Source organism: Panicum virgatum, chromosome 1K, assembly GCF_016808335.1.
Source record: "Panicum virgatum strain AP13 chromosome 1K, P.virgatum_v5, whole genome shotgun sequence".
NCBI classification, from domain to species: domain Eukaryota; kingdom Viridiplantae; phylum Streptophyta; class Magnoliopsida; order Poales; family Poaceae; genus Panicum; species Panicum virgatum.
In genome coordinates this window covers 28,144,827-28,160,845 of record NC_053136.1, presented here as the reverse complement: position 1 = coordinate 28,160,845, position 16,019 = coordinate 28,144,827, and the positions used below count along the sequence as shown (strand labels likewise).

Sequence of the window (16,019 nt, the reverse complement as noted above, 5' to 3'; positions counted from 1 at the left end):
ATACCTACAGATCCACAAAAAAGAAGCCATTAGAAGTAGGATGGAAAAAGAAAGGCGCATAAAAAGACCTTGGTGAGGAATGAAACACATTGAGCGATCCGAGAGATCAACCGAGGAACTACAATATTTCTTTTCAAAAACTTTATAAAACCTCCGGATTGACGGTTGAACAAAGGAGTGGTAAGTGGTACTCTACAAGCCGTTCTGACCCTCAACCGCCAAAGATGAGGATGATGCTATAAGCCCCACAGGAGTAAGGTAAAAGGTGCGAACAAGGCCAACTTATTCAGAATAAAGGTAAGAACACTCGGTTGTGCCTTGGGCATAAGTCAGGAATGCGACATTGTAGCAACTCCTGATCAACAACCTAAGTCTAAAACTTTGCTCGGGACGAGCAAAGGGCTAGCTTGGGGGAGTTGTTGACAGTGCTTAAGTGCCATTTTCACCTGTCAACTATACTCAATAATAAAGAAAAACTACATGCCTTACTCACATATTTGTATCACTAACCTTGCTCCACAGTTGTTTTCGAGTTTTGTACATTTCAGATGAGCAGGAGCGGAATAAAACGAAAACACGCAGCAAATGCCATACAACTACGCAGAATATCACATCCGACGTCACACCCTTACAAAGAGGGCCCACATGTCAGAGGAAACGGGGCCTCCACGCAAGATGCACTAGAGGATAAGGGTAAGGATCAAAGAATATACCATCCAGCAGAAGATCAAGCCGAGAGGCTGCCAGGTAGGGTCGGCCGACCCCCAGGGTCGGCCGAACCTGACCTGGTTCCTGTCCAGGTGCACTTCGAGGAGGAGTGGCTGCCAAGGCACCTGATCACCTTCTATATGTGCGTTGGCGGGAAACCGACCTCTAGAGCTATAAATAGGCCTCTCCTCCACCCCCCTAAACACACACACACACACATACACACACACACACACACAGACACACACTTCATTCCATTCTCTCTAGGAAGGCTCTCCTCTCTCTTGCTCTCTTAGCTAGGTAGTGGAGCTAGGCTAGTTCTCTTTAGCGAGCAAGTCGTCCTTGGGGTCGTTGAGCAATCCTCGGCTCCTGGTATGGCTTTGTATCCGACTTGTCAGACTTCTATTCATAATATAGAGTTTTGCCATGGTTGCTTTGCTATCTTGATAGTTTATCAATCCATGCTTAGTTCGTTCATAAGTTATGCTACGGTCTTGGTTAGGCCAGATGATCCGGGTACGGATAGAGGTTCGTTGTGCTTTCGGGCTTGCTCTAGTGTTTTACTCGTCCATCCGAAGGGTGGGAGTCCTGGGGGCACTAGAGTAGTGACATCATACACGAGCGTGGTGCTCGGGTATGTGGGATCCTTCGGATATGATCGTGCTCCATTGTGTGACTGGGGTAGATGGCAGGTGGTGACAGCCCTGTCCGTCTGGCGTAACAACGGTGTTACGTTTAGCGTACTCCCCGACGTTCGGGTTCGGTGTAGGAGTTCATGCAAAGAGGTAACGGGACTGAATGTACTCTGGTGTGGGACCTTCTCCCCGCTATCCCATTTTCCTGGCACCTGCAGTCCTAACCATGATCTAACATGACCCCTAGCTTTGGATAGAAGCACTAGGACACCTAACCTAGCCTAAGCTCCCGCTAACTTGACGTAGGATAGAGTAGTTCTTTATTTTATAGTTTCTCTCCTTTATTCCTTCCTCTTAGAGTGTGGATGTGTGCTGTGTCACATTACCCTTGCTTATTCTTTATCTGTACTTACCCCTGTTAGAGTATTGCCTATTACTTGAGGCACAATGTCATGGTTAATGTTGAGTACAATACCTTTGCCGCTGCCGTCCTTTAGGACACAAATAAATAATGATACCCTTACTCTCCGGGTGAAATGCTACAACGGCATATCCGTGCGCTTGCGGGTCCATCTGTAATCGTATTGATTAAACCACGAGAGTGGCACCCCTTGGCTTCATTTGCTAGGATGGGTTTGGCGCCCTCATTTCTTGTGATTGCACTAAGAACTGCCAACAGGCATTTCTGGCGCTGTTGCTAAGGATTAACCATTCGTAGTGATTGCGCTAAGAAATGTCAACACCAAGTCGGGCGGTGGAGGTGGCCTCGCCCTCCTCCCTCTCCTCGCCCAAATTCGGCATTGCGATGAAGGATGTGGAGGGGCGGGGCGGTGCCCGGGCTCTAGCTCTGGCAGCCCTCCTCCGTCTCCTCACCTAGATCTGGCCGCCGCCCCCCCCCCCGGGCGGCTGGGCCCCTTCCCACCGGAAGGAGGCTTGCGCGGGGCACAGCGTGCGGCGGCGGGCCACGGCAAGCGGTGGCCGGTCCATGGCGGTGGCCACCGCGCGACGGCGGGCAGCCGGGTAGCTCGGATCCGGCGGCTGCACGGCGGTGGGCGGCCGGGGAGCCCGGATCCGGCGCCTGCTTGACGTCTTGCGGCAGGGCAGCCCGGATCCGGCGCCTGCACAGCGGCGGGCGGCAAGGGAGCCCAGATCCGGCGACTGCACGGCGGCGGGCGGCCAGGGAGCCCAGATCCGGTGGCGGCGGGAGGACGCGGCGGCTACGACGGATGGGCTATGTGGGCCCGTGATGGGCTCGTCGGGCTTTTTCCTTTTTTTTTGATTAACCGAGGCGGGCAGCACAACCGCCTCGGTTAAGGTCACTATTAACCGTGACGGTAGCACCGAGGCGGTTGCGATGCCCGCCTCGAAAAATCCTTCTTGTCTCAGAAAAGCCTTTCTGTAGTAGTGACTACCGGTACTAAATGTTAACTTTTAGTACAAGTTGATATTTGACCCAATAGTAAAATAGCGCGGTCATTTAGTACCGGTCAATGGCTCCACCCGGTACTAAAGGATGACATTTAGTACCGGTGTCTTGGTCCGGTACTAAATGGTCCTCCACATGTTACTTTAAAAGGAAAGCATATCTAACTCCATCACATGTGTATTGCTGCATAGGTGAAATTTTAATTATGGTTCTCATGAGGCTTGAGGTCGTATGTTCGAATCCCATGGACTCCACACACGCATATTATGCTTGAAATGCACATGCACTGAAAACCTAGCTTCTCACTGCTTGACATGCTCTCTAAGTAATAGTACAGTGAATGCACCAATGCCCTTCTGCCTACCGTCAGTTTAACTGGTGCCTCTTGAGTTCTTCAGTTGCTCTTCAAAATGCATTGTTCAATGCACCGATGCCTCTATGTCGATGTATCCGATGACAGACGGTTTATCCGAAGACCCCTCACCGGTTTAACCGGTGTAGCCTTTTCTGCATCCACTTGTGCAACTTGCCGCGATAGTCATGTCAGACCAGGGGCAGCAGGACTGCTCACAGGCATGAAATATTCTAGAGTAAGGGATAGTGCATGGATGTACCTTTCCTCCCCTGTCACTACTCGTATAGCAATAGGACTAGTTGATGTACAAGAAAACTATCCGACCTCATTGGAGTAGGACTCTAGTAGTGCTCGGCTAGAACTTTCTATGTAATCTTGTCCCCCAAGACTATATAAGGGCGGGCAGGGACTCCACCACAAACATCTTGACACCTAAGCCAATACAAACAACCACACTTAAGGTAGGGTATTACACTCCAGCGGCCCGAACCTATCTAAATCTTTGTGTTCCTTGCACCATCGCGTTCTGATCTCGGCAAGTCCCTGCATACAATCAATCTCCTCTCGGGGTATACCTCAGAGAGCTTGGCAGTTAAACACCGACAGCTGGCGCGCCAGGTAGGGGAGCTCGCCAACGATCATTGGAAGAACCCGATGGCATCCTTCAAGTTTGATCTCTCTGCGATTGACGCAGGAACGCCACCATTGTCTTCAGCTCATGGGTCTGCATCGCCGACGGGTCTGGCGGTTTTGACAGCTACTTGACAAACGCCATGAACTCGGAGGCGCCTCATCATGAACAATTTGACAGAATTGTTTCCGTCGAGTTCTTGTTCCCTGAACTCGCCATCAAGATCAAAAGGTTGTCCCTCTCGGACACGTCTTCGACTCGCCTTCCGCCACATTGTCGGTGTCCCGACCCGGGGGCCCGGATCCCAACTAGTAAATGCTGCGTGTTTCCTCGTCCCAGATGATGATGCAAGAGGCAACACAGTAACACATGGTTTATCCTGTTTCCGGCCGCGGGGCCGTACGTCCAGCAAAGGGGGTGTGCGAGGGCACTGTATTATCTTGCACCCGGAGTGCTTGTAGTAGGGAGTACAAGCAAGGCGAGAGAGGGAGAGAAGCCCCCAAGTCTCAGCTAGGAGTGGAGTCGGTTGAGATGAGTGCTCAGTAGTCCCTGTGCGTCCTCTTGAAGAGAGAAGCTGGAGAGACCAGGCAAAACCAGAGTCCAGCGCCCCGCTAAGGGGAGCCCGCCTCCTCCTTTTATAGTCACAAGGAGGGGCGGCGTACATGAGTGGGGCATGCAAGTCATCGTTTTCCCCTGAATCGCGGGGTACAGTGGTCGGATACTGTAGTAAGTACACTGTGGGAAGGAGGCGCGCATCGCTGTCGTCCTGGATTTCGTCCTTCGTCCTGTGAAGATTGCGCCGGTCGTCCTGCAGTGTTCCGGCGGTAGTTATGGCGCGGGATGGCCCCGGACCCCCTGGTCGGAGTGCAGGCGTGCACACTAGAAGGCCCGGGGGACACGTGGAGGTCCCGGACCTCTGAGAGGAGGGGGGAGGTCCGGGACTCCGACGGTGTGTGATGAGCGCCCCTTCCGGAAGGATACGTGACATCGCCGGACCCCTTCCTCAGTGGGAGGCGAGTCCGGGTGGTCGGTGTCGGCAGAACAGGAACGGGAGCAGTGCCGGGCCCGTCTTGTCTCGCACCGCATGTCCCACAGTGTCGCTACAACCTTCGGGATGGTGGAGCGGTGACCGAAGTCAGCAGATGGGACCCCGGTCACATCCACTGTGGGAGTGGCAGCCTGACACCGTCCGTCCTGGGCGTCGTGGCGAGATGGCTGGCATTTAATGCCTTCGTACGGCGAGCGGTTGGGCGGCAGAGCCATTTGTCCCTTGTGCCGAGAGACGGCCTCGAGCGAGGCGGAGATGAGTCACCGCTCGAGGGTAGATCCGCTACCCTCGAGCGAGGCGGAGGTGTGTTGCGTGATCGAGGGTCCCGAAGGGAGCCCTCGAGCGAGGCGGAAAATGAGTCACCCGCTCGAGGGTAGATCCGCTACCCTCGAGCGAGGCGGAGTTTGTCCAGCGGGCCCTAGAGGAACCCTCGAGCGAGGCGGAGATCGTTTCGCGGGTTCGAGGGGGATGCGAATGGGCCGCACGCTGGGCTTCTTTGAGTCCTTTCCTTTCTTCCGGATGGGAAGCAGGCCGTGGGCCTTCGTGGGCCCAGTTGCCTTAAAAGGTGTTTGTGTTTTTAAAGCGATCTTAGTACCCTGATTAGGGTGTCCCTAATTGTGGTACCCGACAGTAGCCCCCGAGGCTTTGGTCGAGTCAGAGGATTCGGCCAAAGGGTGATTCGGCGATTTCCCCTTTGACGTGATCGGACAATGCCGTGCCCCCGCCAGGCGCGCCTGGGCGCCGGCCCGGCGGATGTGACAACTCGTCAGACGGGGTTGTGCGCCTGCGGGTAGAGTACTTCGAGGCGCGTGCCTTTTTGTTTGTTTGTTTGTTTGAAGGACAAGACGTGTCCGCGCGCTGAGGGGGGCCAAGGCGACGACAGCGCCTGCTGCTTGGCAGCTGGTGCTTTCGTCGCGCTGTCCCGCACTCAGGGCCTTGGCCCCGCCTTCCCTGGTTGCCTTGCAGCGCGCCATTCGAGGGTGGTCGGCCTGAGCCGACGCTGTGCCACCTAGCGTCTAGGGGCCCAGTTTCGCTTTACTTTGTTCAGTTGCGTCTCGGCGCGGTGACCGAGGGCATCCTTTGCTCGTGGAGTGCCGTGTCATCACGGGCGATACAAGCCTCCGCTCTTCGACAAGCTTGAAGCTTTGTGCCCGGCGCAGCTATAAATAGGGATCGTGGGGTTCCCTTCCCTCTTCAACCTCCCAACTCTTTCTTCCAGCCTCGCCTAAATCTTGTAATGTTTCCTTTGCCTTTTTGTGACCGGCCCCCAGATGGGGTGGCCTGGCTTTTTTAGGCTTTTGGTGCTAGAAGAATGCTTGCGAGCGGTTGGGGAAGACCGGAGTGGGCGTGCGCTCCATCCCTTAGGTTCAGTGGGATCAGCAGAAGAGCATTGGGCCCGTGGGGTCCTGCTTCTGCGATGTCCCCTAGCCTGAAGGGGGATGGAGACGCCTGACCATGGCGTTTGTGCCAGGTTGAACGACTGTTCTTCGCATTGTCCCCCCGGGCGACAAGGTTGCTCTTGGGGAGACGGTGCGGAGGGCGCTGTCCGCCAGCTCGACCCCCCGCATGGTCTTCGGTGGAGGAGACGCTAGAAGAAGGCTTGCAAAGAAAGCATCCCGCGGGACTCGTGTGGTCTGGGGGCTGGTCCTCGCATCCCTAGTAGCCTCGCTGTTGCGTCAGCTAGGGGCTCGGTGCCTTTCTTCGTCGCTCGCTCCTCCCCAAGACAGGGAAAATTGCCACGTAGGTGGCAACGTGTTTGTGTCTTTTGATGGCTTCGCGCTGGTAACCGTTTGTAATCTTTATTCGCATTTGAGCAATAAAGTCCCCTTCCTCCTCTACGGGGAGGATTACCGAGGGTATAGGGGTGTACATAGAGTTACGACCCTCGAAAATATGTGAAGTCACCTTCGCGGGTGCGCATCAGCGCACCCGCGGGTGTAGCCCCCGAGGCCTTGGAGGAGAGTTTGTGCTCGTCCAAGGGCTATGAATGTTGTCCCACTGGGTAGCTTTACTGGGGCGGCCGTCCAGCAACTTTTTCAGCCGGCATCGGCACTCTTTCAGCCGGCCTTGGCACTCTCAGTGCTGGTGCAGTGGCCCGGCGCTCAGCTTAACCTTCGGGAGAGCACTCGTCAACAGCGGAGGGTTTGGTTAGACACGTGGAGCTTCACAATTGACGGTTGTCGACTTATTCGAGTGTGCGGTTTGAACCGTGGTGTGCGGGGAGCCCCCGAGCCCAGGCCCGTGTGAAGGCGTTCAGGGGAACCCTCGACTTTGATTACGACCCTTGTCGCCCTTCCGCAGGGAGGAGGGGTGAAGCACACCATGCTACCCATGCCCGGGCCGCGAGCTATGGCTGCTTCAGTGAGCTATTAGCGGGTTGTTCAAGCGGACGTCCATGGCCCGTTCGATAGGGGTCGGCTCGTGGTCCATAGACACGTCTCATAAAGCGCTTGCGAGGGTTCGCTAGGCGGGGCTCGAACCCATTCAGTAGGGGTCGAGGGCTCGATGCTCTCTCTCGATGGGATCCCCCTTCTAGGTACCCTCGACCGGCCTTGAACACTGCGTAGGATGTCTCGAACTCCGCGTTCGAGGGTAGCTTGTACGGCACATCCCTGCAGTCCCTGACTCTGGTGATCTGGGGCGCCTGTCGAACCCCCTGAAGGGCCAGGCTTCGACCCCCTGATCAGTAAGGCCTCGAAATGCGATTCCTTCGAGGGTAAAGAGACCCTATGAAGGAATATTTCGTCGTGATCTGAAAACGTCGCAGAGCCGCTAGCCACGCGTGCGCGGGTCTTCTGCCGGTTGCGGGCGACGTGGCCCGATTTGCGCGGTACGGTGTGGGCGCGCCCTTTCAGGCGACCGCCTCGGGCAGACGAAGCGGCGTGGGCGGCGGCTGACGGATGGGATAGCACAACAGTCGCGCCGCGCCCACCGGTTACCGTGCCGCATTTATTGCTGCATGCGCGCGTGGGAGACTCCGCGGTCGTGGGGCCCATCCGTCAGCGGTAGCAAAATCTACCGCATTCAAGGCGGTAGATTTGGGTCGTGGCTACGGATGCGCCCGTCATGGTGAATAAATATGAAGAGAAAAGGGGAGGTTTTGGGTTCACCTGGCCATTTGCCGTCATTCTGCTTCGCCTTCTCCGCCTCCCCTGCATCTTGAGCCCGTAGCCAAGAGCGGAAGGAAGAAGAGAAAGGAGAGAGAGAGAGGGAGAGAGAGAGATAGAGAAGGGAGAAAAAGCACCTTAGCCATCCAGAGCTTTCGCCCCCACATTCCCCCTCGAATTGAAGACATGTCGGACATCCAGGAGCCCTTGCCATGGGGGAAGTCCTCCGCCACCGTGGCGGTCCTGGAGCAGCTGGTCAGAGACCGGCTGCTGCCGTGGAACCCCGACTCGGGGGCGCCGGCGTGGATTTCCCCGCACCCAGACGAGACCGAGCCGAAGCCCCCGCAAGGCTACGTCGTCAGCTTCGTTCGCCTCCACGAGCGAGGCTTCGGCGTCCCCGTCAGCAGATTCATGAGGGCCTTATGCGAGTACTACGGGGTGGAGCTGCACAATTTCAGCCCCAACTCCATCTCGCAGGCGGCGGTCTTCATCGCCGTCTGCGAGGGGTACCTTGGCATTGAAGCCCACTGGGACCTCTGGATCCATATATTCCGCGGCGAACTCTTCATCGAGAATGCGCGGAACCAGCCGAGGCGGTACGTGCGCGCCGGTGGCCTGACGCTCCATGTCCGCCCGACCCGAAGGAATTTTTACATCACAAGCAAGATGATGACAAACAACTCCGGGTGGAGCCGAGGATGGTTCTACCTTCGAAACCACAAGGGCACGCTCCCGGCGTTCACTAACAAAGTTCTCCGGGAGCGACCGCCGAAGTGGGATTGGGGGGTGTCGCCCCCAGCGCAACAAGCCAGGCTCGAGGGCCTCACCGATGCGCTGGCGCGCTTGGCGAGGAAGGGGCTGACAGCAGCGGCCGTTATCACGAACTTCCACCGGCAGAGGGTCATCCCTCTCGTGGAAAGGGCCCTGCCGATTTTCGAGCTCACCCCCGGGAGCAAGGTTGAAGGCTCGAGGACGTCAGGCAAGCTTCTCTCCCATGCCGACGCCACCCGGAGGGCGAAGTACGCGGTGGCGGAGTTTCCCCAAGATCCCGCGGATCTTTGGAGGATCAAGATGCGCCCCGAGCCGGGGTATATTTCCCTGGTAAGTTTTGGCTTCGAACTCGTCGGGCGTCGTGTAGTTCCTTTTTCCTGACCCTATCCCGGGTATGTTGTATAGGGTTTGAGATGCGGCACCTAGAGGCCCCCGGTCCTAGAACAGTGCCTGATCAATCGCCTCCACGCGGAAAAGATGAAGAGGCGGAAGGACGCGGCGGAGACGAAGGCCGAGAGGAAAAGGAAAAGGAAAGCGAGGCACGACAAGGCGTGAAAACTTGCCCGCGCAGAGGGGAAGCCGCAGCCCGCCACACTCGAGTCCTCGGAGGAGGACGAGGAGGAGGCCTCGGATGCCGAGGGCCACGCTCTGAGGAGCGACGGGGAGGGCGCGAGCCCCCCACCGTTCTACCTGTGGGAAGAAGAAGAAAGAGCGATCGTGGCGCCAGAGGAGCCAAGGGCCGGGGCGGGGTCATCGGCGAATCCCTCCCTCGAGGGTGCAGATCGGGAGTCATGCCTGCTGGCGGCCGGCGAGGAGACGCCCGCGCCCCAAGCGCTGACCCGTGGCGACGAGGCCGCGGCGGGAGAGGAGTCGTCCGTGCTGGCAGCCTCGAGCCACCAGGCCGACACGAGGGGGGCGCCCTCGGGGCAGTCTTCGAGGGATGGGACGATGCCCCGGGCTCGAAGAAGCGCCACGAGGAAGCGGAGCATGAGTGCTCGGTCCGGGTAAGTACTTTGGATTTCGTTTTTGTTACGTGTTGGGTGGGTTTCTCAATCCTGTTGTCCTCAACCCGCGTCTCTCGGTTTTCAGCCCCGGGGCCGTTCCCAAAGATGCGGTGCAGCTTGCCCCGGTTAAGGCTCTCAAGACTGGGGCACGCTGCACGCCGCACACGGCGCCGCAGCCCCATCCTGTTGTGGATCTCGAGGCGGCGGCCGCGAGGCTACGGGAGGCCCTGGCTCGAGGGGCCCGGGTGGCGCAGCAGGCCCGGACACAGGAGGAGGGCGACGCTGGCCAGAGTGGCGCCGAAGCAGCTGCTCAGGCTGACGACGCCGAGGAGACCAGCCGGGGTGGTGCCGGTGGCGCCGCCCAAGTGGCCATTGAAGTTGAGGCCGGTCAGGGCGACGCGGCCAGCGTCGCCCGACCGGATACGGAGGGAGAAGCTAGCGGGGATGCGCAGGAGCGCCCTGCCGGCCAAGCAGCAGAGGAGACCCTCGTCTTCAAGCCCTCGAGGGCCGAGGGTGAGGGCCTCGCAGAGGACACGGCGCAAGAGGCGCCAGAGGCGCAAGTGGCGCCAGAGGTGGAAGGAGCCCCCATCTCGGAGCCCACCGAGGCCCGGGACGAGGGTACCATTGCGATAGTGCCCGTGCCAACGGCGCTGGAGGGCGCGACGGCGGTGGTGGAGCTGCCGAACAACAGCGAGGAGTACGGGGACTCGATGGATATCGACCCCGCTGCTGCGGCAAGCGCCGCCGCGCACATCGCCGAGTTCGCGTCAGCTAGCGCGGGCATGCTCGAGGCGGGGTCATCCGAGGGGGCCATCCTGGGTCGATCGTTCCGTCCGGGGTGCCCTCGGAGTTCCTTCGCAAGGAGCAAGAGGAGGAGGAGGCCTGGAACAAGCAGATGAGCGTCGATCGTGAGATCTTGCAAGCCCTCGACCGCGCCATCCAGCTCCACCAGAATGCGGATTACCAGGTCAGCCAAGTAAATATTTCCTGCCAAAAATTGATCGGATTTGGTTTTAGCTTTTGCGCGTCTTCACCCACGCCGTCCCCCTTTGCAATAGCTGAGGGAAATCTCGCGTGAGAAGAACGCCGAGTTGAACCGGCTGTACTCCCAGATGAGCCAGCTCGGGCAACACAACGCCGAACTGGTGCTCAAAAACATCGACGCCAACACAAAAATGGCCGATCTGGGGGCGCGTCAGCAGGCGCTGGAGGAGGAGCTGGCGCGGGTTGCTAGCGAGCGGGACGTCCAGAGGGCGGCAGCGGAGCAGAAGGCCCGGGAGACCGAGGCGCAGGCTGCCGAGCTGCAGCGCCTTCGGACGGCGCTCGAGGGTAGAGCTCGCGAGGCGGAGGTGCAGAGCGCTGAGCTGCAGCGCCTCAGCACGATGCCCGAGCAGCAGAAGGCCGAGCTCCTCCATAAAGAGGTGGCCGTGGTTGCGTTCACCGGGACCCTCCGGGAAAAGGGCGAGGCCCTCGAGGGGAAGGAGGTGGCCCTCCAGAACATGGGGGCCGCCCTTAGAGAGAAGGAAGCCTCCTTGTCCTCGCTTGAAGAGGCCGCCCAGACCCAGAGGGAAGAAGCGCAGAAGAACATGACGGGTGAGTACCTTCGATTTTTCGTCGATTTGTTTCTCTTCGTAGCTAATGTCGATTTCCTTTACTCAGAGCTGAGGCAAAAGGTGGCGGATGAGACCGCGGCGAAGGAAGCGGTCCACACCGCGGTCACGGCGGCATAGATGGAGTTTGCTGAGCTGGAGCAGACCGCCGTGAGTGTGTGTCTAGAGCTCGAGGGGGAGGGTGCCGTCTCGGGCAGTTCGGTGATCAGTCGCCTGTGCGCGCTAGGCGGCCGGATTGCCGAACACGCCAAGAGTACCTTCCGCCTCGGTGTCCTGCGGGCTCTCGCCGTGGCCTCGACGCATTACCTCATGGATCTCCAGAGGGTGTCGTCGGGGTACGTCGTGCCCGATGATGCTGATGCGGACGCCGCGTCGGCCATTATGGATGAAGCCGATGCGGCCGCGGAGGAATTCGCCACCGTCCTTGCTGAGAAGCTCGAGGCAGACATCCCTCCCATCGCCGAATTCGACGCCCCTGAAGACCCGCAAGGGGGGGATGGTATCCTGTAGGACAGTTGGGCCTCTTTGATGAATCCGGCCGCCAGAAGTTTCTGCAACTCCTCACCGATCGCCCGGCGTTTGATCTCGTCAAAGCGACTTAGGCGCTGCTTCACCGGCTTGGAGTTGGGTCGGACATCAAGAGAGTGCTCGGCGACCTCCCTCGGTATGCCAGGCATGTCCGAGGGGCTCCACGTAAAGATATCTGCATTGGCGTGGAGGAAATCGACGAGCACCACTTCCTATTTGTCGTCGAGGGTGGCGCTGATCTGCAACGCCTTGTCGTCGGAGTGGCTCGGATCGAGGGGCACCTTCTTGATACCCTCGGCGGTTTTGAAGCTACCGGCGTGTCGGTGCGTGGAGTCCAAGGCCTCGCTCGCCATTTTGTCGAGGGTGGCTGCGAGGGCCTCGTCCTCCGCTTGAGCTTCCGCGCGCTCAACGCACTCAACGTCGCACTCGTAGGCGTGCTCGAACGAAGAGCCGATGGTGATGACGCCCTTTGGACCCGGCATTTTGAGCTTGAGGTAGGTGTAGTTGGGGACGACAATAAACTTGGCGTAGCAGGGACAACCAAGGATGGCATGATAGGACCCTCGAAATCCCACCACCTCGAAAGTGAGTATCTCCTTGCGGAAGTTGCTACTGTGCCGAAGCACACAGGCAGATCGATCTGGCCGAGGGGTTGGACTCGCTTCCCCGGCGCGACGCCGTGAAATGGCGACTTGCTGGGGCGAAGCTTGTCCAGTCCGATCCCCATGAGCTCCAAGGTGGGGGCGTACATGATGTTGAGGCTGCTGCCTCCGTCCATGAGCACCTTGGAGAAGCGAGTGTTGCCGATGATGGGGTCGACAACGAGCGGATACCGTCCCGGATGCGGGACGTAGTCGGGGTGGTCCTCGCGGGCAAAGGAAATGGTATCCTTCGACCAGTCGAGGTAGGATGGCGTGGCTTTGGTGATGGAAAAGACTTCGCGGCGCTCACGCTTGCGCTGCCGAGAAGTCATATTCGTCGTTGCTCCTCCAAAGATGAAAAAAGCGTTCTCCACAGGGGGGAACTCGTCATCTCCACCTTTGTCGCCCGTCTCCTTGTTCTTGTCTTCGTCGCGATGCGCGACGCGGTTGTAATACTTCTTGAGTATTTCGCACTGCTCGAGGATATGGTTGACCGGGCCCTTATGGTAAGGGCACGGCTTCTTGAGCATGTCGTCGAATTGGCCACCAACATCTCGAGGGGGGCCTCGAGGACCTTTGCGGTCTGGGGCGGCAGCAAAGGCCTCCTCGGAGTCCTCTGCCCGCCCCGACTCACGCTGGTTCGGTGGGACCGGCTTCTTTCCCTTCCTCCCCTGCTTCAGTTTCTTGGCGGGGGCGTTGGGCTTGACGCTGCTGCCCTCCGCGGGCGCATCATCCTTGCGCTTGCTCGATTTGTCATCGAAGATGGCACCAACAGCCTCCTCGCCAGTGGTGTAGTTGGTGGTGGCGTCGAACAACTCATTAGTACTGACGGGTCGGCTTCTCGCAAGCTCATGCACCAGGTTCCTGCACGTCGTATCCTCGAGGAAAGCGTTGATGACCTCGACATGGGTGACACTGGGGAGCTCGGTGCACTGCTTGGAGAAGCGTCACACGTAGTCACGCAGGGACTCGCGGGGCTTCTGGCGACACCCTTTGAGGTCCCAGGAGTTCCCAGGGCGCACGTACGTGCCCTGGAAATTGCCCACAAAGATATGGACCAGGTCGGACCAATTGTGGATCTGATCCGCAGGCAGGTGCTCGTGGCGTTAGCAAGATGAAGAGGAAGGTTGCGGATGATGATCGCGTCCTCCGTCGCACCGCCTAGCTGGCACGCTAGGCGGTAGTCGTTGAGCCAGACTGCAGGGTCAGTCTCGCCTGAGTACTTGACGAGGGTGTTAGGTTGTCGGAAGCGCGGAGGAAAGGATGCAGTTCGAATCTCCCGGCTGAATACTTGGGTGCCCGGAGGCTCCGGGGACTCACCCCTGTCGTGCTCAGGGTCGAAGCGTCCACCCCGTCGAGGGGTGTACCTCCTGCCATCGATGACGTTGCGGGCGTCGCCGTCGCCGGCGTGCCCGCGAGTGTCTCAGATTCGCTCCCTTAGGGGAACTCTTCCGATGCGCTTGTGCACCGAGGGTGCCCTCACACCGGGTGTTACGGCTGCCTTGCCCTTCCGTGCTGGTGGCGTGTGCACAGAAGCCTCACGGTCCTGATGTGCAGTCCCGCCAGGCTGCTCCGGGACCTTCGAGCGCATACGAGACGCAGAACTCTCGGCCTGCTGCACGGCAGCTTGCTCGATGAGCTCCTGTGCCTCGCGGCGCAGGTTGCGGCCTGAAGGCGTCGATGGCTCGGGCATAGCTTGAAGTAGATAGGCCGCAGCGACGAGTTTTTCACCGGCCGTTTGCAGCTCCGGAGGTTTGTCGACGTTGTCGTCGGCCAGGATGCGGTCCCGGGCAACACGTCCCGCCGCCTGGGCATGTGTACCGCGCGCAGTACGCTGCTGCTCGAGTGCGGCGCGCAGCTCCTGGGTTTGTTGACGCTGCTCGTCGAGCTTGGCTTGAAGCTCTTTGAGCTGCGCCAGCTGGGCTTGTCGCGCCGCCGAGCTTGACGAGGAAGGGGCTGCAGGCGGGTTCGCCGGTTGCTTTGCCCGCGCGTCTGCCCCGGCGTCCCCGTCGTTGCTTGGGGCGTTGTCGTTCTGCTCGTCCGCAAGGTCCACCATGAAGCACTCCTGGGAAGGATCGAAATCCCCCTCACTGGAGTCTTCGGAGCAGGTGAGGCAGTAAGCCGTCGCCAGCTGGAACGAGCGAAGAGCGTCGGGGTCGTAGACGCCGGAGTAGTCTTGGTTCTCCTCGCCCGCGAAGTTGTTCATGAAGAAGTTGACGTCGTCGGCGATCGAGCTCACCGTCTCGGGGTAGGATTCGTCGAGGGACGATGCGATGAGGTTGCGGATCGATAGAAGATGATGACCCGGCAGATCCTCATACTCGGCGAGATTAGTACTGATTGAAGAGGTGTAGGTGCGAGCGGCAGTGTTGCGCATCCCGAAGGGGAAGGGCGAGGGCGAAGTCGAGCCCCCCCGGGAGGCACTTGCGCCGCTGCAGGCGACGGTGCCGGCATAGATGATGCCGAGGCACGTGATGACGAAACGGTGGCCCCGTTCGCCTCGATGCTGAGTTGCGACATGCCAGCCTCGACCCACGTGGGGGAGTTATGATGTGCTGTGCGACGCCGCTCCGCGCGTGCTTGTCGCGAACGCTGACCCGAGCGCCTGTCGTGCCGGGCCGGCGAAGTCGGGGTGATGGGGTTGCGTCTGGGCGAGAGGAGCCTCATGAGGTAACCGTTGCCGGTCGCTCCGAACTTGAGACTCCCGAACCAGATCACAAACCCAGCTGGGAGCGGATCCGAGACACCCATAGGGTATGCGTTGGATCTGCTCGCCATCCCTAGAAATCAAACGGGAAAAAGAGACAAAATGTCATGCAGCCCCCCCTACCTGGCGCGCCAACTGTCGGTGTCCCGACCCGGGGGCCCGGATCCCAACTAGTAAATGCTGCGTGTTTCCTCATCCTAGATGATGATGCAAGTGGCAACACAGTAACACACGGTTTATCCTGTTTCCGGCCGCGGGGCCATACGTCCAGCAAAGGGGGTGTGCGAGGGCACTGTATTATCTTGCACCCGGAGTGCTTGTAGTAGGGAGTACAAGCAAGGCGAGAGAGGGAGAGAAGCCCCCAAGTCTCAGCTAGGAGTGGAGTCGGTTGAGATGAGTGCTCAGTAGTCCCTGTGCGTCCTCTTGAAGAGAGAAGCCGGAGAGACCAGGCAAAACCAGAGTCCAGCGCCCCGCTAAGGGGAGCCCGCCTCCTCCTTTTATAGTCACAAGGAGGGGCGGCGTACATGAGTGGGGCATGCAAGTCGTCGTTTTCCCCTGAATCGCGGGGTACAGTGGTCGGATACTATAGTAAGTACACTGTGGGAAGGCGGCGGGCGTCGCTGTCGTCCTGGATTTCGTCCTTCGTCCTGTGAAGATTGCGCCGGTCGTCCTGCAGTGTTCCGGCGGTAGTTATGGAGCGGGATGGCCCCGGACCCCCTGGTCGGAGTGCAGGCGTGCACACTAGAAGGCCCGGGGGACACGTGGAGGTCCCGGACCTCTGAGAGGAGGGGGGAGGTCCGGGACTCCGACGGTGTGTGATGAGCGCCCCTTCCGGAAGGATACGTGAC

General features: G+C 59.1%; 1 protein-coding gene across 1 annotated transcript; it reads left to right on the top strand.

The window, feature by feature from the left end:
* Window positions 1-9,629: 9,629 nt before the first annotated feature.
* On the top strand, window positions 9,630-11,350 carry LOC120654198. Its single transcript, XM_039931738.1, has 3 exons — window positions 9,630-9,685; window positions 9,771-10,257; window positions 11,345-11,350. The coding sequence occupies exons 1-3, from the start codon at window positions 9,630-9,632 to the stop codon at window positions 11,348-11,350; spliced, it is 549 nt and encodes a 182-aa protein (XP_039787672.1).
* Window positions 11,351-16,019: the final 4,669 nt, after the last annotated feature.